This window comes from Perissodus microlepis, chromosome 19 (genome assembly GCF_051167445.1).
Source record: "Perissodus microlepis isolate ML-2025 ecotype Zambia chromosome 19, ASM5116744v1, whole genome shotgun sequence".
NCBI lineage: Eukaryota > Metazoa > Chordata > Actinopteri > Cichliformes > Cichlidae > Perissodus > Perissodus microlepis.
In genome coordinates this window covers 17,790,981-17,818,050 of record NC_140479.1, presented here as the reverse complement: position 1 = coordinate 17,818,050, position 27,070 = coordinate 17,790,981, and the positions used below count along the sequence as shown (strand labels likewise).

At 38.7% G+C, this 27,070-nt stretch overlaps 2 protein-coding genes across 9 annotated transcripts in view; both read right to left on the bottom strand.

Annotated features, from left to right (window-relative positions):
• LOC146365801 (traf2 and NCK-interacting protein kinase-like) overlaps positions 1-8,039 on the bottom strand; it is a 55,333-nt gene extending 47,294 nt beyond the window's left edge. For 6 of the 8 annotated variants that reach the window (XM_084915606.1, XM_084915609.1, XM_084915613.1 and 3 more), the window contains exon 1: positions 7,614-8,038. In XM_084915606.1, the coding sequence (XP_084771732.1) occupies positions 7,614-7,670 (57 nt within the window). In that variant the 5' untranslated portion in view covers positions 7,671-8,038. Of the gene's footprint in view, positions 1-7,613 lie in introns of all 8 variants that reach the window. The other 2 variants (XM_084915605.1, XM_084915607.1) reach the window with 1 other exon arrangement.
• Positions 8,040-10,586: 2,547 nt separating this feature from the next.
• The window catches only part of pld1a (phospholipase D1a), a 32,930-nt gene continuing 16,446 nt past the window's right edge, over positions 10,587-27,070 (bottom strand). The window contains exons 7-26 of the mRNA XM_084914464.1: positions 27,007-27,065; positions 26,741-26,833; positions 25,829-25,981; positions 25,174-25,323; positions 24,310-24,393; positions 21,590-21,671; positions 21,071-21,181; positions 20,707-20,898; positions 19,874-20,087; positions 19,538-19,666; positions 19,120-19,238; positions 18,620-18,733; positions 16,448-16,558; positions 16,022-16,110; positions 15,569-15,682; positions 15,326-15,375; positions 15,066-15,200; positions 14,394-14,547; positions 13,085-13,202; positions 10,587-12,765 (exon numbers count right to left, since the gene is read on the bottom strand). Of these exons, the coding sequence (XP_084770590.1) occupies positions 12,541-12,765; positions 13,085-13,202; positions 14,394-14,547; positions 15,066-15,200; positions 15,326-15,375; positions 15,569-15,682; positions 16,022-16,110; positions 16,448-16,558; positions 18,620-18,733; positions 19,120-19,238; positions 19,538-19,666; positions 19,874-20,087; positions 20,707-20,898; positions 21,071-21,181; positions 21,590-21,671; positions 24,310-24,393; positions 25,174-25,323; positions 25,829-25,981; positions 26,741-26,833; positions 27,007-27,065 (2,496 nt within the window). The 3' untranslated portion in view covers positions 10,587-12,540. The remainder of the gene's footprint in view (positions 12,766-13,084; positions 13,203-14,393; positions 14,548-15,065; positions 15,201-15,325; positions 15,376-15,568; positions 15,683-16,021; positions 16,111-16,447; positions 16,559-18,619; positions 18,734-19,119; positions 19,239-19,537; positions 19,667-19,873; positions 20,088-20,706; positions 20,899-21,070; positions 21,182-21,589; positions 21,672-24,309; positions 24,394-25,173; positions 25,324-25,828; positions 25,982-26,740; positions 26,834-27,006; positions 27,066-27,070) is intronic.

Below are 27,070 nucleotides of genomic sequence, written 5' to 3'. Positions count from 1 at the left end.
TCTGTGGCTAGAAAAAAAGCAGCTTTTTGATGCTTCAGTTCATACTTATCTTTAGGCTTACCCACAAAAATATAGTACAATATCATTCATATTTTAGAGGCCACTTGCAGAATCAGCTCTCAGCACGTGGCCACCTCAGACTGCATCTGCGTCTGTGCGTCTGTGGGTTGGAGTTCCCTGTAACTGAAACAATTCGGCCTACTTCCTTGTTTTGTTTTGGGGTTTTTTTTTTTTCATTTTGTTTTCCTGCTGAGTCTTTGCCAGGGTCACATGACAGCCATATGACCCCACTGGTGGCCAATTAATCATGCTGTGTGTCTCTATAAAGCTGCTGAATAACAGTACATTAAAAATAGCTTGTGATACATTAAAAAAGAGTGCTCAGAGAAAGAAGAATGAGGATTCACCAACAGATGTAAAGACACCCACAGACAACTTTTGAGCAGAGGCTTCTGTCTGATGACGGTGCCGTTTTTTTTCTTACTTATCTTTATTCCAATTCAGACGCTTCTCTAAGAATTTTTCAAAGCCACAAAAGAACACGACTTCCTTTATTTTCTATAAGCCGTTGCAACATGATAGAAGCATGAGACTGACTGGTCACCGATAACCTTTACTGTACTTCATACAGCTTTTCTAATAAGTTAATGTAGGTAACAGCAAATTGACCAATTGTCAGCGATGATTTTATTGGCCAATAGCTATCTGCAAATCTATCGCTATCAGTATTTATAACAGCTGACAAATTAAAATGTAAAAAGTAATGAGCAATTCAATAACTACACATAACAAACGTTACAGAAAAAAAACATATCGGCCATTATATGTAATAGCAGATTTTTAAATCACCAAATATCGGTAGCAGTATCAGTCTTAAAAATCCTATATCAGTCAGGCTCTAGTCACAAGTACATTGTATTAACTTTTGGTACAAGGGATGAATACAGTAATGGCTTGTCTCTTTTGCTCCAGACAGAGAATATTGGCCCATGAGCAGCAGAGTCCATTAATAATGGATTTTTAAGAGCAGGCCTGCAGCCCTTGTGAAAGCCACTTTACGACATGTGTGAGGACTTTTACTGACTGCATTCATTCTTTCATTCTACAGCCTAACCTTAATACTCTCCACTACATTCCTAACTTTAACTCCTATCTAACCAAAAGCTAATCCTAGCTCTAACCTTAAAATGAATGTTAAAACCAGAGCAAATTACTCACATAAAATCGCTATCAGGTGATCTAAGCATGGCTGAATACACATGGAAACATAATCAATCTGATCAGAACAAGTTGCATGCAAAGGCCATAAGAAATGCAGCTGACTCTTAAATATATATTGCTTGCTCAATGGATTACAAGGCTGAGAGGTCCATGTGTAAACAAGGTAATTAAAGATTTTCAGTAGAGCTATTAATAACAAATCAACTTACAAAGTAGACTCACCCTTCTTGAGAAGTAATGTATCACCCAATGCTTTGTTGCCTGACACATTTTGATGCATTTAAGGTATGTGAATTCCTTTGACAAACCCACACCTCGATGCCATTGTGTAAAGTCTAACCAAAGCCACTTTTACTCTCTAATGCTGTGTCTGTTTGTTCATTGTATCAGCCATATATCAGCTGTGTTATGAATTAAACCAGTACTAAATCTAAAGATCACATTGCAGGATACTAGAGAGTAGTCACTAAGGTCTTTGTATGAGATTTCACTTAGTTCTGATTTCTCTTATGAGTTCAGCTCCAAACATTAGTATTCATATCAATCACACAATACAGTTACATACTTGTAAATATGCACAAGTGACATGTGAATTCAAATTAAAAGTGGAGAGGAAAAATGAAAAATGACAGAGGCAACACATTTAACACACAAAAACAGCAGTACAATAAGTGAACATTAGAGTCCCGATAAAATTGAAAATAATCACTGCAGATGCTGGAAATCTAATCTATGACAGTACATTTACACGGTGACACAAACAATTATTCTTCAGGTTTAGTGAATCAGACAGCTTATTCAATGTAAAGTTTAGAGTCATATATTTATAATATAGCAGAGAAAGACAGAAGGTCTATTAAGGTTAAATCATCACATCTGAGAAGATAAGCTATGAGTATTCTGATTAAGATGATGATTTACAAAACCACTTCTCAAATTATTTGTTTAAAAGAAATTGGCTTATCAGAAAATAACAAATTCTTTCAGGTCTTTTAGCGTATTTTTATTGTACATTCCTGCTGCTAAAAAGTAAGACTTTGAAGTGTCTTTATAGTCATAACAGTCATGATTATTTCAACCAGACCCAGCAGTGAGTTGTGCAATCTTTGCAACGAAAGCTGAGGAAATAAAATTAAAACTGCACAAATCTGTATTTTCACATCAACAATTGCTAAACTTGCTATGTATAACGTTACGTGTAATGTGATGTGGGTCAAACTAACAAACCACATGACTAAGACAACTGGCAGTTGATGTGAATACTATTGATCATCCTGTTGCAATGCTGTGTTTTGAACTTTTGGATTCTGGCAATTATTTGAATCTTTCATGATACAACTGTAAACTAAGAAAAAACCCACATGGCAATACTACTGGCCCAATACACAGCCCACACCCCTATACCGCAAAATTGCTCTAGAAAGTGTTAAGGATTGCAACAAAGAGCTCAAGGGGTTGACTCCAGGTGGCCAAAATGTGCATACCATATAAGCTGACAGTACATCCATATTGTGCTTAAAACTTATCAAATAATCCCAAGGCACCCTAAATTACTATAAAATGGCTTATGTATAGTTTTGTATCGCACAACAGTACTTTATCATTATATCACCAGCCTTTATGCAGTAAAAGTTAAACTCAAAATGTTACTTTTTACACTCACCAAGATCAAGATTTTTGCCAAGCTCATATTTACCTGTTGTATATCTGTAGTATATCTTTCTGTGCATTAACCAGTGACCAGGTGAGTGCAGTTAATTTTTGTAGAAAGTGATTTTCAGAGGTGAGGTGGATTGAATTAGGGACTCTAAGAGGATGACAGGAGTCATGCTGGGGCCAGCTTTGCCTCTTATAAAACCACTTACACTTAACAACACAGCTCAACACTGCTTGTTTTTACAAGGAGATGTCGTTGTAGCCCAATTCCCAGTACATCTCACCCAGACATGTACAGTACATTAGCAGTAGTCCACTTCTAATCACAGATTAACAGGCCACTGAAGAGGGTACACGCTGCAGGGTTTGTTCTACGATGCAACAGAACCTCTCGCCACCTGATTCTGCCAACTTGCAATCTCACACCTTTCCCTATCCCCATTTGCCCATCACTCCTCCCCTTCTGCATGAATTGCTTTTCTACATCCCTCTGTCATTTCAATACATTTTTCTTTCCTTGCTGCCCTGCACAATGTGAGTGCGACACAATGGAGGGATCACTCCTATTATGGACGTGTCTGCATGCACATGATTCCTTCAAACACTTCAGATCAAGTGTAAGTGTGCACTTGTGCGTCACTGAATGAGAGGGGTGAAAAAGGAAGCTAGTATGTGGTGCAGTGCATACTTTCAAACATGCTGGAATAGAACGCATTAGATATGTTGCACTTTGACTGTTTTAAGTCATGGAACTAGAGCTCTTGATGTTTTTCATGTTTGCCATGCATAACGCAAACCAGGAGTTTACAAACTCACAGAGGACATCAAGGTGGCTACGTGCATCTTTTTTATACAGTCTACATTTGGTTTTTGTCAAGCACTTCTAAGAAGTCGTTTAGAAAGCAGACAGTGTGGTCAGTGCTTACACACAACAAACTACTCATGTGAGGTTTGCCAAGGAATCCTTTCCTACATCTTTTCTTGGCTCACTTACTTTTTTCCTGAAATGAGCTAGCAAGTTGCAAGAAGCAAAATACCAGCATTTATTAATTTGATATCATAGTTTTATATACTGATTATTACATTTTTAAAGGATTTTAATCATTCATAAACACACACAAAATGTGTAATGCATAGTTTACAACACTAAAATAGTTAAAGGCACATAACTGTTTACAACAACTCTTTCAGGTATCATATCATAAGTGATGGTTTTTATAGTTCTAATAAAGTACAATAATTAAAATGTGCCCATCCATCCTTATAGATGCTTACAAATATATTATGGTATGTTATAAATAATTAATTAACTATAATAATAATAATAAAAGCTACACTGGAGAGCTTAAATAAGTAAAACATGCATGCAGACCACAACTACTTATACATTTTAATACTTATGGCAGGGAATTAAAGCTTTAATCTAACTCCATTAGTGACTTGAGGGGGAAAAAATAGGTCAACTAGAAGCAGGCAGGCACAGTGGAAGGGAGGGTGGGAGGGAGAGGGGCATTTCTCAGCGACAGTCTGCCATACAGTATATAGACTATTCATGAATAAGCTCTGTGTAAGCCTTGGGCACTGCTGTGGCCCCGTTACTATGGAGTCCATAGTGAGGGGCAGAGGAATGTGGCCTTACTGGGCAACAGGGATTGAGAGGGAGGGAGAGGCTCTAGAGATGGGTCTTTGCCTTGAACTACTTTAGTCACTGGTCACATCTCCACCTTTACCCCGAGCTCAGCCCTCTTGTCATTTTCTTCTTCCCTTCTTGGGTTCTCTCACTGTCTCTCAATGTTCCTGTAAATCTCTCTAAGCTGCCTTCATCTTCAATCCAGCTTTCTCCCTCTGCGTTTTCTCTTAGTCTTTCTCTGACCATGTCACTATCCCTTCATCCGTTCACATTTTCTCTCTTTCATCTCAGCTTTCACACCTGACTCCCAGCACAGCACATTAGTCTACTGCCAGTATTAGTGTGTGGTGTGTGTGTCTGTGTGTGTATTACTCTGGCTGGACTTCCTGCTGGTTTGCCATCTGTTGCTCTCGTCAGCTGACTAGATGAGCTTGTGCTTCTGACGCCTCTGACCTGTGTGTGTTCGCATCACTTTGCATAAAAACCACTGTCTGTATTTAAAGAATTTTTAAAGTATTCAACCTTGTATGATATTTTTTTATGGTTATTGTGGGTCATGGTAGGATGGGCCACAGCAGCAACATTTCTGTGAATGCCTCTAGTAAGTCTGGCCTTCCCCACTAAAATAAAACATGATGCATCTATGCAGGTGCCGCAGGGTTGATGTGTCACACCAGCAGATGTTGCAGAGACCTGACAAGGCATATGAAAACAAAGCAAGAGAGGAAAAAATGCAGAGGCAGCAAACATGAAAAGCCACTTCTTTTTCCACTTTACTTCCCACTCAATTCTGTCTGTCTCTTGTAAGTGTGTGTGTCTGTGTGATGCTCATTGTGCCTATAAGGAAGCTCTAGCCCTGGAACAGCCCCCCCAACCATACACTCATATAGACTAAAACACAATGCCCCACCATCTTCACCAAGCCCAGTATTTATAAGCCCCCACTCAACCCTCCCCACCTCGTCAGAGCCAGCTGACCTACTTCCTGTCTGGCCAGTCCAGCAGTGGATGACTGTAAATTCATCTTAGACCATGTGTGTGTCTGTCTATGTGTGTGTGCGCGTGTGTATTGCTCGGGAAGATAGGTATTGTTCATACATGTTGAATGGACAAACCTTGGTTTGTTTAAGACTTCTCTGGAAATCATTGTTTATTTCAGCTTGTAAAACATGTTGTTCAGGTTGTGTAACTTGGTTACGGAGGAAATCACAGAAGACATTCACAACATAATATTACAAGGAAATAGCTGGAGTATAGTGTTGGGGAAAAATATTAAAATAAAAGTTTTGGCTTCCCTTAATGTAGCATTATGGTGGTAGGAAATCTCTATTCTATTTTTTCTCTTCTATTTTTTCCACTTCCATCTTTTGACTCAAGTACTATTTTTATGAAAAATATGAAAACTTTTTTAGAGCTGCACCACTTCATCAAATGAAATATCTAACATAGGATTCTGCTCTTGCCAAAAACTTTAAGCCTCTTAGTGTTTTGAAATCATCACTACTTTTAAGATAGTAGTAATCATTTGACATAATTACATATTCCGATACTCCTAAATGCACGTCTATGTAAAGGCAAACATGAGCATCTGCACATCAATGTAAGCTGCCTCTAAGTCACAGTGACATACACTTGAAATCCTGCCTCCTAAAGAATAAGGCATCCATGGCTGAACTCCCACTTGCCTCCTCATTCCTCTTTCAGTGTTTCTCTGTCTGTTTTGTTCTACTCTTCTTCTTCTTTCAGATTTCTCTTTCCATTCTGTCTTTAATAGAGCTCGTCCCGTTGATGAAATTTTGCTAGGCGTAAATCTGAAAAGTAGCACTTATTTTCCTAAGCACTTGATTCACAATTCCTTGGAAATGTTATTCTTCTTTCAAGCAGTGCAAGGAGGTGGGCGCAGAGACATAATGCTAGGAGACAGAGCGACTGGCAGAGAGACAGGGAGGTACATTCACTCAGTCAGATAGTCAAGGTGATAAAAAACAGGTGATGAAATTGATAGAAAAGAAATGGAATGGAGGTAGATGGATGAGTTGGTGTTAGTGGAGCAGAAACAAATACGCGAGAAACCATGAAGCAAGCAAGAGACCAGCAAAGACAGAACCGGAGACAAAAATGGCATGTGGGCACAAACAGACGACAACTGCGCTGTGTGAGAGAGACAAAGCAAGAGGGATGTGGTTTTGTTTCTCAAAGCGGCAAACGGGTCTTTAGCTGAAGCATCCCTTACTGCTTTATGCAGTTGACTATCAGCTTGGCAGACACCTACACATTAGAAACACACGTACTGCCCAATGAAGTGAAAATACGGGTCTGCACACATAAACACAGGCTGTTTGTGTATGCCTGTCTGTTTGTGTGCACATGTGTGTGTGTGCGTGTGTGTGTGTATTATGGTTTACAGCACATACTGGATGAACAAAAGAACTGGCTATTGCAGCATGCAAGGCTTCAGTTGTGACTTTGAGTAGGTTACAGTGACTACAGGTAGGTTGGCACACTTGCCTCTCTCTCTTGCACACACACACGCACACACACACTGAGTAAATACCATGATGAACAGCAAGAGAGAGGAAATCTGGATGAATATGAGTTTGACTTAAAAGCAGTTTCTGTCGTGTTCTTACAATACACAAGCTAAGAGAATCAGCAGTGTGTGGTAGAAATAGGTTAAATTCCACTCTGAATCAATTCTGATGAGGCTGTAATAGGCTGGCCCACTGAAAGAAGATACACAACACCCCCTATCCAGGTCAGCAAAATCACAGCCTCAACCTCAATTCAGCATCACACACAACACCGACCTTCCTGTAACTGACTTGAATGAAGATAAGCCTTCAGATGTGCGAGCCAGCTGTAATGTTAGTTAATGTCTATATATAATTTGATCTATAATTTGACACACTGTGGCGGCCCGTCTCCCGCACATCCGCCTTTTGCAGCCTCCTCTGCTCTGTGCCGGTTGTTATTCAGGGAGCACTGTCAGGTGCAAGAGAAGGAGGAACGCGCGAGTGCACACATAAATTTTCTTACACACAGACACGCACACACACACTTTTTCTTTTTTTTTCTTTAACAGAAATTAAACGTAAATTAATCTTACTCTCAAAGTAGATAGGTCGATTTCGTCCAGGCTCCGTGCTGGAGAGTCACTCGCCATGATGGAGGACACAAAAAAGCGACTGTCTGTTGTCCGATATCCAGAAACGGTCTTAGCTGTCACGACTGTGTGGTCTCCTCTGCTGCTAGGTCTCTACTATTCCCCCTCTCTCTTGCACAGTGATGTGTCAGTGGATGAGAAAATAATATCAGTCCCTTTCTCGTCAGCAGCTGGACGCTCCTCGGGCCTGGAGCGCACAGCTAGAGCGCAAACGCGTGGATGATAGAAAGCGATAGCACCGTGTACATCAACACTTGGAAGTCCATGTCTGCGGGATGTAGACCATACAGAGTAAGGTGAAGCAATACGGAGACTGATTTGTTTCTGGTACAGAAGCTGCTGTGACAGCCAGCCAGTAAATATAGAGAAGGAGGGAGGTGGGAGCCGCTTTCCCTCAGCAAACCACGCCTGTTACCGGGCGGGGTTTACTGAGGCAGCGAGGACTTCCAAACTTTTTTCTTCCTCATGTTCAATAGCAATGTCCTTGTACAAAAAAAAAGAAAAGAAAAGAAAAGAAACTGAGTGAAGATATACTTTCTGATTTTTTGCTAATATTTCCCTGTGTACTTGTGATTAAATAGAACAACTATGTATATTTTCTTTCTTTTTTTCAAAAAATCGGTATATTTTAATCACAAGGTATAAGAAGACTAAATGTAACACACACACAAACACAGATAATTATTGAATCCATCAAATGTAAACACACACAGCAAGTGAACTGGTGTCTGTTTATCAGGTTTCCTGTTACCTTGCAACCCCTTTCCCGAAATGCCTGAAGCGTTTTCATAAATCTGTGGAAACATGATAAACAACGAATAACATTTTCATTCCACCAAAGACAATACGAAACCTCTCTGGTCTCTGTATCCAACTCTAGGTTCCCCTGAATTTGCCTGAGGGCAAGCAAGAGACAAAAAAACACAGTAAATGATTTATTTATTAATCAATTATTTAAAAAAACAACGACAACAACAACGATACTACTACTACTACTGATAATAATAATAATAATTATTATTATTATTATTATTATTATTTTATTTGTATAGTACTTTTCTACAAAGTGCTTCACAGTGTCAATAAAAACCACAGATTAAAGTTAAGTATGCCTGTTCAAACATACAGACACATTAATGGACACTAAATCAACAGTACGGTCAGACATTCATTCCAACATACACACTTCCATACACGCAAATAGTTGTAAAGTATAGCCCAAAGCAAAGAGGGAAATTAAGGGAAAGCTTATAAAAATGTGTATTCAGCAGTTGTTTTAAACAAATATCAGAATAGGTCACCTGATAGAGGCTAAGCGAGGCTGTCCCAAAGAGGACTCTGCTGATTCTGTCAAACAAGAACCTTGGGTTTTGTTTATCATTATTAACCAAACCAGCAACATAAGATGTGCTCGCATATTTTATGAGTTAGTTTAGTGAGGAGGAAGTAAAAAAGTTTCCAAGTATTTACGTTACAGAATATCGTAAAAATAGCATTGACTTCCATCCAAGTTCAGTCAGTGTAGAGTTTAATATTATTAGCACTAGGCGAGGCAAGCAAAGCCATGCCAGTAGAAAACAGATGGAAACATCAAGACATCAAAACACAAAATTCCACACTGACATACCTGTGAAAGGAACTTCCTTTTCAGGGGTTTTCATCATGCCCTTAACTGAACAGATTTCTAAGGAAGAAAGTTTATTTGGGTTTGACGTGTATTTTATTTTTCCATAAAGTGCCAAACAAAAATAAGAACAAGGAAGGAGGGCTGTTTTCAGGAAGAAAAAATGGAAAATTAATTATTTCCCAGCTGTGTGTTTTTGGCTTTACACAATTAATTTCAAACAGATTTTATTTTAGAGAATTTAGACACTCAAGCAGATCAGAGGTTTTTTGTTTTGGCTTTTCTTGTCACATTTTGGAGTACTGCCACTGAAACCATGCATGGCTTCACAACAACCTGTGTCACGTGCTTAAGAGAATTCTTAATGACACATAAACTAAATTCCCGATCAGGTAGCTTTATATCCTTATGTTTCTAAACCAGCAAGCAACTAGGCCATCTCACATGCCATAACATGCAGCCAACGACATTCTACAGAATCAGGCCTCCTGAGTTTTATGGAGTGTCATTTTCCAGAGAAGGGAGGAGCGTTATGTACTCAACTGCCATCAAATGGAAGGACAAAAAAAACTAAGCCTTTAGCATTTATGCTCTTTATGTTTTGCTGTTTCTTTTATGCTCCTTATGTGCTTCCTATGAAATCCCCTCGTTTGGGTTTGTTAGTACTTCTTTTGCTATAGCAGAGCTGATTGCACACACGTACAAGTGGCCAACGCCCCTGTGATTTTTCACAATTAAAAAAAAAAAACATTCGTTTAGCATATTATTCTCCACTTTCCACTATATATGTTTGCAATTTGAAATTCTCCATATAAATTTTCATGTTTGGTTCATAAACACAGTGGGTCTTTTATACAACAGTATAGTCTTTCCTACCAGATTCCCAAATAATGTAAGATGTCCTTCAGCCTAGCTTTTGCACCCAACTTTTGTTCACAAAGTTAATTAAACATATTGATTTACTTTCCATATTGCAAATGCTGCTGATTTCACTGTTTCATGAGAAAAGAAATACAAGTTTGCTGTTTTCTGGGAGTTAACAGGTTCAACAGTTCTTATTTCTTATGCAAGAACCTACCTGTTTGTTCATAGTTGGAGCGAAAAGCCGTTGTTTTACTCATATTGATGTGTACTAGAGATGGGAATGTAGTCACACAGGCATTATAAAAACGTATTATGCAGGAGCCTATTATTGAAGCTGGTCTGTCAAGCCATATATCTTAGAAATGATCAAGTTTCACAGCTGTGTCTACTTTCATGTAAAAAGGAAACAAAAAGTCCAAAGATATGCGTATTTGTTAGTCATTTTAATTACATAGTTTCAAATGAACAAATAGATATCGGAAATCTTTAACTGTACAAAAAGGTTATTGTACATAAACTGAATGAAGGCAAGAGGTCCAGAGAGTTTACAGAAACAACAGCTTCAAGGTGGGTATGAAAAAGAAAAAAGTCCAAAATCATCAGTGTGAATGTGACATACATTTAAAAATAAATCTTAAAGAATGCTCAATTCTTTAAAATCCATAAATAATAAACAGGGCAGACAATAATGTCAAATTCAAAACAGTTAAAAAAGTAAAAGTGTTTTAAGCACTTTATTTTACATCTGCCAATTTTGTGGTCCCAGTCATTTTCTCTTACATAAATGGCAATGATTCACACATTGGGTAGACAAAAGGGTTCTGCCTTTTCATGACAAAACTGGAGCTCTATGCCAGGTCAAAGTAATTATGTGGTTGATTTGTAAAATACATTGTGACTCCAATGTGTCATAATTACCGACTGTGTGATTCGTTTCTAAAGAAGTGGTTATTTATCTTCACATTTAGGGGATGGTGATGCTCAAATAAGACAATGTGGAAAATATTAAAAATTAAAACAAACTGGGTAACACGAGTCCATACTTTCACATTTACAAAATATATATACTGCTCGTGTATCACCTATCGCAAGTATCTCGATAAAAGGTAATTTTACTCTGAACTGTTACATTACAATAAAAACAAAACAAAAAAATAAAGACTTTGAAATGCTGTTTTCAATCTGGAACTACGCAGAAGCTGGAACAAAGCAATTTCAAAGCCTGACTTCATACGAAAGCTTTACATCCAGCTTCATCTGCATGCTTAATGACAAACATAATTGCTGTAGTTTTGCTGGGGGTTTTTGTTACAATGTTCAAAATCCATTTTTACATACCAAGAGGACCTTAAAGATCCTGGAGATCTTATTTTCTAATTTTGCAACTGATTTTTAGGAAGCTAGCACCATCTGCTGAACAAAGAAGAAATTTCTCTTCTCAATGGGTACGCCGATTGTCTTAAAAAGCCACTCGAATCATTTTAACAGGTCACAAAACATCTTCAACAACAAATAAAATGTCAGTGATGAAGTTTTGTTTTTTTTCTCAGAGGTGCGATTGGTACAAGCATCATGGCAATCAGATTTCAGCATAGTTAGTAAATTGTGCACTGCTCTCGAAACGGTAACATTGTCTCTGTGCAGTTGGCAACAAAGTAAAGACCAAGCATAACTTCAATTTCTTACACAAACAAAATCTTCAAAACACCTCTGAGATTACATGCTTGTAAATTTAAATAATTTATCAAAAGCAGCACATACTTAACAGACAACTCTTCCGTGAGCTCATAAACAGCATACATGGCACTAATGCATGTTACGGGCATACATAACAAACTCAGTTAATCACATTTTACCATCTAATGTTTAGATTTTGTGATTTCTAAACAGAGCTGAATATCTGTTAGTGTCATAAATTGGTTATAGACTTCATCATCATGGTCCCATACAAGCTTCTGCCATCTTATGAGCCTTTTGCACAGTTCAAAGGTCTAAGCATCTAGAATTCAAGATAAAGTGATTCCCAAAACCCAGTCTTCATGTTGTCTTTCCACATATTGAATGCAGTCACACTGCTATCATAGATGCCCGTCTTCTTCACATAATACATCCAAAAACTAACATGCTATAACTACTGTCTAGTGTTTTCCAGTAGCGATAGATCTGAGAGATTTGTCCTTGCTCAGCAATCGTATCAAGCAAAAAGAGAAAGTTTTAATCTGATTTTCATCTCAGAAATCTATTATTCAGAAGTGATCTCTTGCGACTCCAGTACTGAACATTTATCATCATTAAACTGTGAAAAACCACCCAGAGGCTTCCCACAAGAGGTCTTCTCAAGGAGCAGTCCATTTCATTTTGTGGGTAATGGGCTGAAACCCCTCATGTCCATATCTCAGTTGGAACCATGGCTTCCTTTGTCCCAACAGAGGGCATGAGATTTTGCTCAGACAGGAAGTCCAGAGGAAATTGCACTAGGAAGCCACGGATTTTGCGCAGCTCCTCCTGAGCTCGGGCAAGATCAGTCTGGGCCAAACCTGGCTTGGACTGGTACTGCTCCAACTCCGACATATTTCTAACAAGGGATGAAGGAAGGCAGCGAAATACCTGCAACCAAACATATGCCTCATTAACTTAAGTCCAGGTTTGTGGCAGTCTATCTGAGTGGACCGTGAGATTTTAGTTAACTGTTCTGTCCACGAGTTTCTCTGAGAGTGAAAGACAAACTCGTGGGCAGTTACAAAATGGGCCAAGGTAGTGCTGTGTTCAGATAAAACTTTAGCTAAAATATGGTCTGTGCTGAGTTTAAAACATGGTTTATCTCTGAATGATCTCTTTCTTAAAGGCACAAACTCAAAATGATTACCTGCCATTCACTAAACTGAATGTTTTCTTTCCACATGTGAAATTTTAATGTTCACTCTACCTTCTCGTAAATGGTGGCGTTGCGGCCAGCTGTTGTCATCCACACCTCCTTGTAGAAACGGTCACTGATGGGGTCAGAAAGGTCAATGCTGGTGTCAGAGTGTCCTCCAAGAATAGTTCTGTTCAGAAGGGAAAGACAGATAGAAAAAATGTTTTAGTGATTACAGAAATCACTGCTTATTATCGCAACTATCTAACTAGGCAGTCACAGGGCAGCAACACTTTGTATTTAGGCATGTAAGCCTGCTGAAGCTCAAAATGAACATCAGAAAGGGAAGAAAGGTCATTTATGTGACTTTAAAAGTGGGATGGTTGTTGGCACCAGACAGGCTGTTCTGAGTATTTCAGATGTTGCTAATCTACTGGGATTATTCCATAAAACCACATCTAGGGCTTACAGAGAATGATCTAAAAAAGGAAAAATATACAGCTGACTGGCAGTTCTCTGGGGCTGTACATGCCAGAGGTCAGAGGAGTAAGGCAAGACTATTTCAAGCTGATAGCAAGGCAACCATCTCTCAGGCAACTCAAATAACCACTAGTTATAACCAAGGTATCTAGAAGAGCATCTCTGAACACACACAACACATCAAACCTTGAAACATATGGGCTACAGCATCAGAAGACCACACCAGGTGCCTGTCCTGTCAGCTAGGAACAAGAAACTGAGGCTACAGTTCACACAGGCTCACCAAAATTGATTCATCTTGCCTTCTATCAACAACTCAAACAACTACTGGTACTACTACTGTGTGATATTTTCTTGCCCCTCTTTGTGCCCCGTAGTATAAACTGGGCAGTGTTTCACTGAGCCTGACGGCTTCCAGGAAGACCGTTCCCCATGTCACAAAGCTGAAATCATCTCAGACGGACTTAATTATATTCAAATGGCTTCCACAGTTACCAGATCTCAATCCTATGGGATTGGAATAGGATTAAAAACAATTCTGGAAAAACTGTGTGATGTGATCATATTAATATAGACCAAAATCCATGATTAATACACCCAGCACCTTGTTAAATCTATGTCAACTCTAAGGTGAAATTGAGTCCATCCCAGTACTAGCAATGTGTTCCTAACAAGGCAGCTGGTGAGTGTATTTCTTTTGCATTCTTTCTTTCTTTATTGTTTCAAAGCCACATGTACATTAGCTGTTATTTACATGTAAGCATGTAGTGGGATTTTCGGCATGATAAACAAAAATTTCAATATATAAAATGTCAAGCACTTAAAAAATAACAACATATCACAAAATAGCAATGTGCTTTTAACGTTGTCATCTCATACACACATACAAACAGACAAGCACCTGAAGCATTCGAGGCGCAGTTGAAGAGCGTAATGCCCAGCTTCATACTCCTCTCCATCCATTACTGAGGGAACCTTTTCGGAGTCTTCAACGATCACTGCCACCTCGCTGTCACGTTTACCCAGCATACTTCTGTCATTGATGTTCGCAGAGCCTGCAACAGACACACAGAGCTGGTTAAATGTAGTCTATGACTTGAGCTAACTTCTGCTGTTGGTATGTAAGCCTGTTTTTTTATTATTTTGACAGATTCAAAGTGGCGTTATCCTGCTAGGGACTGATTTACATATACTGTCATAAACAATAACTTTTCACCTTATTTACATTGATTTGTATATACAAGAGAACAGATTTAAAGAGAGAAAAGAAGAGGAATATTAATAAGAAGACATGGAGTCCTTTTCCTTTTGTCGAAAGGGTGAGCTGCACTTTATACACCAGCAGGTGGCACAACAGAGCAACGTACCACTCCACACACATTGACACAACAGCATTATTATGCAAATGTTTTAGCCATTCACATGGTGATAAAACGAGGAAATAGAACCAGATTTTTAGCATTATCACATTTTGATGGTGTCGAGCCAGAGAAGCCAGTTTCTTCAAATAGTAGCTGGTGAAAACAGCATAAGAAGAGAAAGTGACAGAAGGTGAGATGAGAGAAAGACTAACCAATGATGACTGTATTGTCGTCAGCGATGAGCATCTTGCTGTGGACGTAGATGAGCTCTGTGACGAGGCGTCCCGCTAGCTCAGCATGAGTCCGAAGTCCAGCAAAGGAGATGTAGTTCATCCACTGATCGCCCACTGGGAAATAGAAGAGATCAAAACTAGAATTTAGATAACATTAAGGCGGCAGGTGAATCTGAAAGAATATCAGAAGTTTGTCAGGTCTCAGAATACTTAATTTCATAGCTTATCTCTCAACTTACTCTCCTTTTTCAACTGGGAGATGATAGAGTACTCTCCTCTGATCATGGTTCTGAGGGGACAAGAGATTAAATCTCACCACAGCGCATGTAAACGTCACATGAGAAAATCCTAGTTTTGTGATAATAGTTCCATATGTGTTTTCTCATTTCCCTTCCCCCTTCCTCTTTCAATACGTTCAATACAAAGTTCAATACAACATTCAATACAACACTCAATTCTTCTGAAAAAGTCATGTGATCTACCTGTAGTTAAAGTGCATGACAGCCTGGATGGCATTCCCTCCACCAGTGGTGATGTCTCCCTCAAACCCAGGCAGCAGAGGGGTGACCACATACACACGGTATTTCTTACGCTCTCTGTGCGCAAACATACATGATTTGTAGACTTAGGCCCAGAAGCATATGCATTACATTTTACATCTTCATTACAGTAAATGGACTGGTTCTTATATAGCGCTTTTCTACTCATCTGAGCACTCAAAGCGCTTTACACAACTTGTGCATTCACCCATTCACACAAGCACATTTTTCTAAGTGCTTCATAGCTAACATTCACACACATTCATACTCCGATGGATGCATCACCACCAACCTTCCGATCAGTAGATGACCTGCTCTACCACCTGAGCTACAGCCACCCTAGTACAATCAAAACCACTTCTTAAACAAACAAGCTGCTTCAGTAAAGGGAAGTACTTGTGTGCCCTGATGATCCTTTCAATGATGGCGTCTCCAATCTTGTTGTAGACCGTCCTGTTGTCAGCACAACTAATGAAAAACTGATTCTGAGTGAGACAGAGAAAAGAAAGGGAGGAATGACACAAACTCAAAGTGCAAAAGCAACAACAGTCATGGCTCCCAGGTTTTGATTCCACCTAAAATAATTATAGTTTTATGTTTCTGACTTTATAACTTTAATTTCACGATGTGAGAAAGCATTTTGGCTGACATATAATAAAAGGAGTCATCTCTGTACTGGGAATATTAACACATTTCAGAAGAGACATGTGTTGTTTTGCATCAAAGTCAAACATCAGTGCTTTGATAATAAAGTTTGAATATCAGCTTCAAAATGCAGTATTTCTCATTTATTTTTATATCTGACTCTCTCTGTTGTTTTACCTCTATGTAGATGTAGTGCTTGCTCTTGGCGATGACTTGGATGTAGGCATTGTGGATGGACTCCTCATGGTATTTTATGCCTGCCGACCAGTCTGCAGATGACCGTAACACCTTTTACACACAGACACAGAGTACAAATGTGTGTGTTGATTCATTTAATGTTTCACACATACAGTTGTGTTTAGAAGTTTACACACACTAATCATAGCTGTGGATGTCATGGGCTTGTAAAAATTGCAGATTTACAGAAGTTGGGAAGCTCTCTAAGAGCCATTTCTAAACAAAGATTCTTAGAACATCATTTCAAACAATTGCACATGTTATTCTGATGTGTCTCCACTTTGCCATTTGGAAGAACACCCAATCTGTCACCCTTAGATGAGAGAAAATTTGTTAGGATGTTGAGGAACCACCAAGACTGCCATGAACTGGAAAATGGTGGCAAGTTTTGCATCGCTATATACTGAGAGGCTGCCAACCGAGAAAGAAACTCCTGCTTTAAACTCAAAACCTTCAAGCTTAATTGAAATTTGCAGCTACCCTCATGGACAAGCCAAATGCCTTCTAGAGAAAAGTTTTTTGGTTTTATGGACATGGCAGACAAAGATTGAGCTGTTTGACTACAATGGCAAGAGGTCTGTTTGGGGGACTGCACCAATTCTGCCAAAAAGACCACTTAAATATCCAATCAGAATTATGTCAGAAGTTTATTGACAGCTATCAAGTGTCTGGTAGAGGTGCAACTTGCTGAAGTGTCAGTGGGGATATATGCATATGTTTGAGTCTGTTTGTATATAGGGCTGTGCGATATGACCAAAATCTCATATCCCGATATTAAGACACCTATCATCCGATAACGATATAAATCACAAAAATTTTACATTTTCTATAAATTCTGTGAATCTCGGTCAGCTCGACTTGCGTGAAGTGTTTCCAGCTGGGCGTCGCGTACCTGGAGTCGAGTGTTTTAACTGATGCGTGAAACATTTTTAGACATAAGTTGTAACGGCCGCCGTTTTCTTTGTGCGTATTTATTACACAGCGTGCTGCGGGGAAAACTCTGTTCTAACGTTTGAGTCTAAGGTTTATTTTTTTTAGCACCTGACGGCTCTTTTTAACTTCTCATCCGTAAACACTCTGCATCTTTCACGTGATTCAGTTTATTTTGAAAAGTCTCAACAGGATCTTGAGCTTTATTGTGAAAGGTTTATGTGGAACAAGCGGACACGCGGTGGTTTTACCGTCGTTGTTGCTAACGACAACGCATAAAAACAAACGCTTGTCTGTCTGTAGTGTGGTTATATTAAATGTAAGAGAAAGTGAGAACTTTAAGAAATTAATATAGCCACTACAGTGACCATCAAAATAATGAAAAAATATTGCCGTAAACAGTTTATTTTGCGACACCACGAAACAAACGATAGCGTAAAATGAAATGATAGATGTTTTTATATCGTTATATCGAACAGCCCTATTTGTATACTTTTAACCCTGTGGGAATTACAAAAATCCAAAATAAAATCAAACTTGTGCAACCAAATTTTTTTAAAGTCATTGAAGATGTATGTTGTACAGTTTTTCCACCCTGGAAAAGGAACTGTTCAAAGAAATCATTAAAAGCCATGATGATGGACAATGATGTGTTTGTAAACTTCTGACCGCAAATGAGAACTACATGCAAGAAAAATAATGGGATTTCCAACTGTGGTTCTCACAATATTCCTGATCAAGTACAGTTTACATATTTTGTCAATGGTTAAAATATATAGTTAAGGTTAACTAATTAAGCATATGAGTAAGTTAAATGTATACTAATAGACACAAATGGAAAGCTTTCACATTATGTTCTTAGAGATGTCCCTTCAGAAAAATGGCTAACAAAATAAACGACATACACAAACACAAGTAATGGAGTCATGATGGTTTGTTTGTCCACTTCTTATGTTAGGCAACAATTTCTCTCATAGGTCGGTTCCTTTTGGGTAAAAACCCTTGAGTATTAACCAAGACAAGCTTTGTGGTTATATAACTTTCTGGCCCATAGACAGTTGATTTTTTTTATCATTTGTTTGCATTATGTACATGTTTTGGCTTGTTTTTGTTTCAGTTTGTACTTCATATAAATATGACATTCACAATATGCTTTCTTTTATGCCTGAAATGTTGCCTTACCTGAACTTTAGCATTAACACATTCAGGAACTTGGTATCTGAGCTCATTTGCAGTGGAGTGAGATTTAGGCAGCAGGAATGGATAAGACAGGGAGCGATACTTTGGCTTCATGATCTGCAGAAAAGACATGTGGAGAATTTGGGCGGGAGAGGGTAAATACAGTCTCTATGGAGGAAGCATTTGTTTTTGGAAAAGAGTATAAACAGGGGGAAAAAGTTGGTGGCATGGAAAGCCTGAGCACCAGGATGAGGATTACATTATATTTTCCATCTCTGCTATGATTCAGTGAGGTTACTGTTTTATCCTGCTTTTTATGAAAGTGAGTCATGATTTGAAGTTAACACCATCTTTCCACAACTTATAATAATAATTAAAGTATTTAATTATTAACTAACAAACCACTAAAATGTGGCTATAAATTCCCAGTTAAAGAAGTTACATTTTAAGCTTTGCTCCTGCTCTACAACTCTTTGTGTTTTTGGCCAAAGTACACTGCGTGCCTTAGTGAAGTTCCAACGCTGAATAAAGTGTCTTGCCACATCCCGGGCAGCTCTACCATGAACCACTGAGGCAATGTCATGCCAGGGCATTCTGGAAGTGGTGTACCTGTCGATGAAGTCTGCAAAAAGAGGAACAGATCCAAAAAGGAGTCTTTAGATTAAGGACTAAAAAATGTAAAAGAAAAGAATGGCTGCAAAAAATATGGAGAAATATACAGTGATAAAAAATAAATAGTGAGACCAGCTGAAACAGTAAGAAGACATAACGTACAGTGAGGTCAGATATTTTAGTGGAGAGGGTTTGAGTGAAAAAAGTGGAACAAATGTTGCCAATGTGACTCAGATCGACTCTATTTAGTTTTCCAGATAATTATATGTTTCCATCAAACTGCTGGGTGTGTCCATGTGTGTGACCGACCATCAAAAGGTTTCTCCAGCTGGATCCAGTCCTTGTACACAAAGTTGCAGTAGTCCTTTCCATGCCAAAAGCGAGTGTTTCCTTGTAATTCTCCCACACCTGTCTTCAGGCTTCGTACCGAACCGCTCCCTACACATGTGCACATATACAGAATAAATGAATCTACAGCCTTTAAAATATCGACTGAAAGTACAACCTTTTACAGTGCGCCTCTCATTCACTCACATTCACATTTTCACCCACACAAACACCCCCGCTGTCGTGAGAGGTGGCGTAACAGAGCATCTCACTGCCAAAATAGCAAAGCACGATTTTTTTTTCTCTGCCTTAACATACCTGCGCTATCAACACTGCTGACACTGTCCACATGCTGCAGAGTGTGTTTGTGCCTCAGTGTGCGCAGACTGAAGCGAGCCATCCTGTTGCGACCGATTCCCTTCAGCTTAGGTAAATCCGCTGGATCACTGGCCGGTGTCCCTCGTCCATTGCTCTGAGAGACGCCATCAACAGAGGACAAGCCCTTACTGGATGGAGTGTTGGTGGAGCCAGCCTAGGAACATGAAAAGGATCTATAACTGCTGTTTTTTTACCTTAAACTATAAGGTTATAATGGACACAGCAGTTTTAATGGGTGCTGTTGATTCATGCTCCATTACATTGCCTAGGGGTGTTGCTAATATTTAATAGAGCCAAATAAGGTTTATAAGAAAAGGTTGAAGTCACAAGCTAGAGAGACATTTGCTTTTATGTGGATATTTGCAATCTGTTTTTTGTTTTTTTGTCCAGCCAAAAGTGGAACAATTCAAAAGGTTTCATTTGCTTTCTGGTCTGAATGGCGTTCTCCAAAGTGGAAACTGTCATCACAGGTATTAACAACACATAAAGACTTATTCTCAATGATGTAAATCATGTGAGGAGTCCAAAGTGTCAATGCAGTCAGAAAGGTGATTAAAAAAAATAGATACTTGATATTATGAAACTTCTTGCTGGTAGCAGCTCTGTAGCTGTAATGCTGTATGAGAGTTACAGAGAATAAATATTTTATGGTCAGCAGAGCATAATGCGATTGAGTACTTGTGTATAGGAATTCAGTTCAATAAAATTAAGAGGTTGCCAGCTTGCATTGTTATACTTCATTCCCCACATGCAGCTGTGTGTAAATGAAGTACTTTTCTCAGTATGCTCTCATCTGAACGTGTCACACTTCCCACATCCGTCAGCCGATGCTCTCTGTCGTCCCAGCGCCCGTACGCCAGGTCAATACCGCCCACAAAGGCCACTGATTGGTCAATAACTACGATCTTCTCATGATGTGCCCACAGATAGACAGAGGAGGAGACGTGATCCGGATGACGCATCACCTGGAGCATAAACACACAGCACATATGCAGTACGCTTGTATACATTGTAATATGAACAAAAATCTATTATTTTATTTATTCTCGCGGTTAATCTGGTCCTGGATATGACATTGAATAATTTGGGAAATGTGGCACTGCATTGTTTATCAAACCTTAATATCACGTCACTTACCTTAATGTTCGGGTTCAGGTGCAAAAGGGTTCTTTTGCTGTAGCCTGAGTTGATGCCCAGAGCGAGCTCCACCTCTTTATACAACATTACAAAAATTCGGACTCCCTGTTGCTGTGGCAAAGGGCAAATAAATTTGGTTATTCTCCAAAAGTCTGTTTCTAATTCATCTATAAAAGCAATGGGAACAGATAAGGATGTGGAATATGTGCACTTAAAGTCACAAATTCCAGTAACACTAATTTCTTTGGCTACGATAAAAAGGTCTTTGATTTATACCATCTACAGATATAGACAGGATGTACTCTTATGTTCAGTTCATTATGAGAAGTTTAGTAAACATAAACCTTGTGAATACTGGGAGAAGAGCTTTATCCAACTACAGCAACTTTTCACTAAAAATGGTTACATTACAAAAAATAATTAAAAGGAAAGTACGGGGAAACATTTACACTGAGTGCTCAGTACTTGGTCTGATGTGTATTTCTTAATGAATAATGCTGGCAGTCTAAGTGTACGTACTGCTTTGCGCTTGAGGATGCAGTCAAGCCTCCACCTGTTTCCTTCTACAACAGGTCTTTTAAGGAAGATCTCTGGACTCAACCTGACAAAACAAGAGCGACAGAGAGGAATAAAATTCAACACTAAAGAAGGACAATAAGACGGGCGAACAGATGAATAAATGATGCATTCCCACTCATTAAGACAGATTAAAGGTAATGTTTGCCTTCACCAGTCAGAGCTCGCGGCACATTTCCTCATAGAGTATGACAGACATGACATAATGATATAGTCTCATGAGTCATTCACATTGGCATCCTGAGCTTACATGTCTACAATACCATTGGCTCATATTGCACAGGGTGACACCTCATTGGTTAAGACCATAAGCCTAGTGATTACTGCTTTGGAACACAGGGATTTCAGCCACGTCCAAACAGTGGTGCATTTGGCTCTGTGGGATCATAAACTATTATATTTTAAATTACAATGTCAAGAATATTACACCTCTGTTAGCAGAGACAAATAAGCTGGAAAACTTATTTGATTTGAAAAAATGTAACAGGTCATGGGAAATTTTCTTTACCATGCAAACTAACCAAGCTGGTTGTATCTGAGATAAGATTTTCATCTTTGTAGCATACATTTCCAGGATACTGTAACCCCCCCGGGATATAATACAATATAGGATGTCATACTGACTAACGTATCACAAGAGAAAGAAAGAAACATTTCAGTTTTATTTTCATATATTAATTTTCATATATTTTCATCTAATTATTTATCTATCTTTTTATAGAGTGCTGAGACAGACTGGCAATCTGTCCTGGATGTTCCATGTACCAGGGTGCCTCTAACGCCATGACATGGATAAACAGATGGATTTATCTACACATATATTTCATAGCCGATAATAAAAACATAATATGTAATAATTTCTCAGGTGATGATAGACAAGACAGGGATAAAAGGGGTGGGGCAGAAGGATAAACTGATATGGAGATTGTATCTTTGTGTCACTGTATTTCTATGCCCGAAGCAAGGAGATAATAATTAAAGTTAACAACATGTCATAGCTCTATAGTACAGACTTGTTGGTTATACATAATGTAATGTTTAACTGCATTTATTACTCTCACAGGTACCAACAATTCAATCTGTTGTTTCGTTCCTTGGAAGCAGCTCAAAAAAGCCATTACTATTAATCTGTATATTATCTTTATCTAGTTCAGAGCCATCAATTGCTATGGAAACATCACCGAGACCGGAGTTTCTTCATGTTCAGGAGACGTGGATATGCACTTTAAAATATATAGGTACTATTATTTTATAGATGTATTAACTGTGTTTCCAAGCAGCTAGGCAGCTGCTGAGGGCCTCAGTGAGGGCAAAACAAAGGATGTTGAGTAGTTGTGTCAATATGGTGCAAAAATTTCCACTGGGCTTGACCTTTAAAGTTCGCAAAACAAGAAGACTTCAGCATATAGTGGGAGTGGAAAATCTATGATATTACTTTGGTACTGATGCAAAAAAATATATGTTCTTTCCTCCAAAAATGTACCAGTTCTTAACCAAAATAACAACTTCAAAAAGTAATTCTCTAGCATGTTAGTAGGCTAACACAGAGAATGAAACATGAAGCTGTGGACTGACCTGTTTCTTGTGGCTTTTGTTATAACAATGTCTTTTAAGCAAGGTAGATGCCACAAACTATGCTAATCCAAGGTTCACTGCAGAGGATCAAATCAGAATGTGTCAACGGCTTAATTACTAAGCAACAAACAAACCAATCAAATCAGGTCAATTAGGATTTTTCAGTAAAGGAACACAAAACACCAAGAAACAGCTTTTTCCCCTCAGCTATGGCCTCCATCAACCTCATCCAACCTCACCACATACTAAAAAACTTGCACTGATAACAACTTTCAAGGCTCTCATTCCACCCTATATAATATTATATATTATTATATTTATATTATCGTCTATTTGATGTTTTTTAGCATTTGTGTTGGGTTTTTGTTTTTTTCTGATCGACATAGTAGAGAAGAAATAATTTCTTTTCTGTAAGAATTTAAAATAGTTTCGTTGTCCTTACTTTTCCTCCATAGTTTGCATACATCACACATTTTAACTGCTTGCATAAAAAAAAATCACTGTATTCAGTGTATCATGTGCATTCTTTAAAAGTATTGTTTACTCAGCTGTTTACTAACTTAATTTAAACAGTTTCCACAGTACTTCTCATAAAGGGCAATGAATACCTTTTTCTCCCTCACTGAATATCATTGATTGCTTTTCTGCATATTCATGGTTTTGTTGTTTCTCCTTCTAGCCATAAACCTCGTCTCTCTCGCATGAACAGGCTCTTACTTGAATCAGATATCTAGAGCCCCTTAAGCCAGTTTACATCTTTGTATTTCATTACCTAACAATGCCCGAGTTAAGCTCAGATTACTCACGGAGGGCTAGACTGAGATAAATATGGTTTGCAATAAACGGCCCCAGTAAAGGCCGTTTATAGCACTGGCACATTTTTCTCTGTCATTTTATGTCTGCAGGATTATTATTCTATCAGGTTTGGATGTTACGGTTGTAAAGTGTATGCAAACGGGGCACACGTATAAGACCTTTATTGTTAACTTGTTTACTCTGGGCTTTCACACTTCAGTGCTGACAGCAAACACTACTTAACCACATCATTTGGCATCCTGTATGTTTGCACAAAGGACACTAGAACTCACCACCAGTCAGTGATGAAGATTTCCTCTTTAGCCTCCTCCAAAGCATCAGCCACATCCTCCATGTAGGTCTTTCCATTCACATACCTGCAAAGATATATTGCAGTCACACTTGGGAGAACATTTTGTCACTTGAGCTTGGGATGATACATACATACATATGAAAAAATAAAATAGTTCACGTTGTGTGGTATTTAAAAAAAACAACAAACACACACACAAGCTGAATGATGGCGCCTTTCAGTTCATTGACCCGACTGTCATTGCACTTTAACAGCCTTACAAACTTAAGTCTACACCCATAGACATGTCACCATGACGTAACCGTCTTTAAACATTCTCAGCTTTCACCTCCCAACACGTTTTATCCTTCCGACTCCATGCTGAGTACATAGACAATGTAATGACTTTATTACACTGATGATTCAGTCTCGCAGAAAGTGCCAGCTGAGGGGGAGAGAATGCAGATAAAGAACAGCACAGCCAGAAGAGAGAGAGTCCAATACATTTCCATGGTTACCAGTGAAACACTAACAAATAGAATATGTCCTGAAGATTTGCCCAACTTGAGTTTTTCTTTTTAATTTACTGTATCTTTCCCCAGAATGTGTAGGTTTCTTGTAATAAGAAGCCATAAATCATTTTTCTAAATAATACATTTGGCTACAGTTGTATTTTTCCAAATCCAATATGTATAATAGATACAACACATCTTAAATGTATAACATTGCATTTGTCCGTTCCACAGAAACAAATGTTTCAGTTTGAAACTGATGCAAACATCGTTGGAATTAAGCATTTCTAATCCCACACAAACTTCCCGACAAAACAAGCGCAGCCAGCTGTGTTCTCTCCCAGTGTAGTTACCATTTGGCAGGGATGTTTTCCTGTTCTTGTGCAAAAGATCCAAAGCGGTGATCTCGGAGGAAAGCCTTCCCATGATTCCTCACAAAGCTTTCAATGCTCTGACCCCACCAGCGTGCGTGTCTGTAACTGCTGCACTTAAACACGAGGGTCCTGCCGGTGGGATATTTATAGACATAAACATAACCAGAGGAAAACAAGATTATACATATAGTCTAATGCCTACGTGAGAGCGAGGCAGTCGTATCGTTTCATATGTATATATATATATATATATATGCACATTGGTTGATCAAGGCAGAGGTATCTGTTGTCTTTCTGAGATATATGAGACCTAGTCAGTAATTCCTAAAATAAAAGCAGCACTGGTTAAGAGTCTTGGATTTGTGGTTTTTGGGCCCACCCATGATTGTTTTGGTTAATATTTTTCTTTTTGCTAAGATCTGATGAAGAGTTCATCTTCTGGTCTAGGTAATATTCATCACACTGATTTTATCTTGAGAACGTCTCTTTTTAACTTGTATCTAGATAGTTAAGCCTTGAAATCTCAGTAAGGCTTCATTCAAAACATAAGCACTAGTATATGATCACTCTCGGGGTAATCTGCTGCAAAGATCAACTGTTCAACCATAACAAACACAAATACACACACACACACCTGGAGAGGCTATCAATCCGGACTCCGTGTTTGGTCTCCGTGTCTTTGGAGTCCATCTTGATGGTGAACTCTTTATCCACCAGCAAGACGAAGGAGATGGCTCCCGTGTCTGGCTTCATGTACAGCAAGAATGAGTCTTTCACCACAAGCCAGCTACAACACACACAAAGTGGTCATCGCAATTAGCGACATGGACATTAATGACCTCTGTGTAGATGTAAAGTTTTGCAGCTTTCTGCTGACTGCTGTGGACCATTTCTTATGTTTCTCGTTTGGAGGAAAGGGTGTAGGAAGAAAATCATCATGAGGATGTAGGTGGATGGGCTGAGCGTTTCAAACGTGTGGGATTATTTTTGTGTTGCGTTTAAAGAAATAATAACAACATAAACTGATCACATCGTAATTTGGATGATGTAAAGTGGAAGAGAAAGACAAAGTCAGATGTGAGTGAATACCACTGCCGTCAGACTTTCTTATAAATATAGAAAAAATGAAAAATGTCGCATGACAGCAAAAATGACCGCCTATTAAGATGTCACAATTATTATGTTTGTAAATGTGTAATGCACAGTTGTGTAATAGATGTTCACTATTCTTTGACACCCACACTCTGACAGCTCCCTGCCAGGAATTTGAGAATGAATGTTCAAGAAATCCTCCTTCTTGCGTTTACCATAAGACATTCTGGAGTTGATCAACAGCCTGAGCAACTCCTACATGTCACCATGTTTCTCGCCTTCCAAAATAAACTGCACAGTATATTTAAACTGCTGGCTTAGACAGCTTAATTACAAGAAAAAAACAACTAGTTAAACACTGCAGCTAAAGCAGTGGGATTGACTAGAAGATGCACAGAGAGAAATAAATTGGACAGACAGAGATAGCTGGAGAAAAACTGCAACATTCACACACCGTTTGGACCAGCGATAGCAGGCCTGGCTCTGACCACAGCAGTTCATTCCAGGGATACGATGTCCGCCTGAGCGTTTATAAATCATCCCTTCCCTGGAGGAGGGAGAATAACTGGTGAATATTTTCCAAAAACTGTATCATGGGGCTTAAGAAGAGTGTAAAAGAAGATTGCAAGTTTAAAATAAATACACCTAAGGAAAGAAAAACTTTGACATGGGATATTTGACCCTGATCCCCAGAGATATAGGCACTAAGAAAATGCTCACAGTCCTTTGGGCCCTAAGTCATGAATGAAACTCATCTGGCTGACGTCAATGAACTCCATCTGTG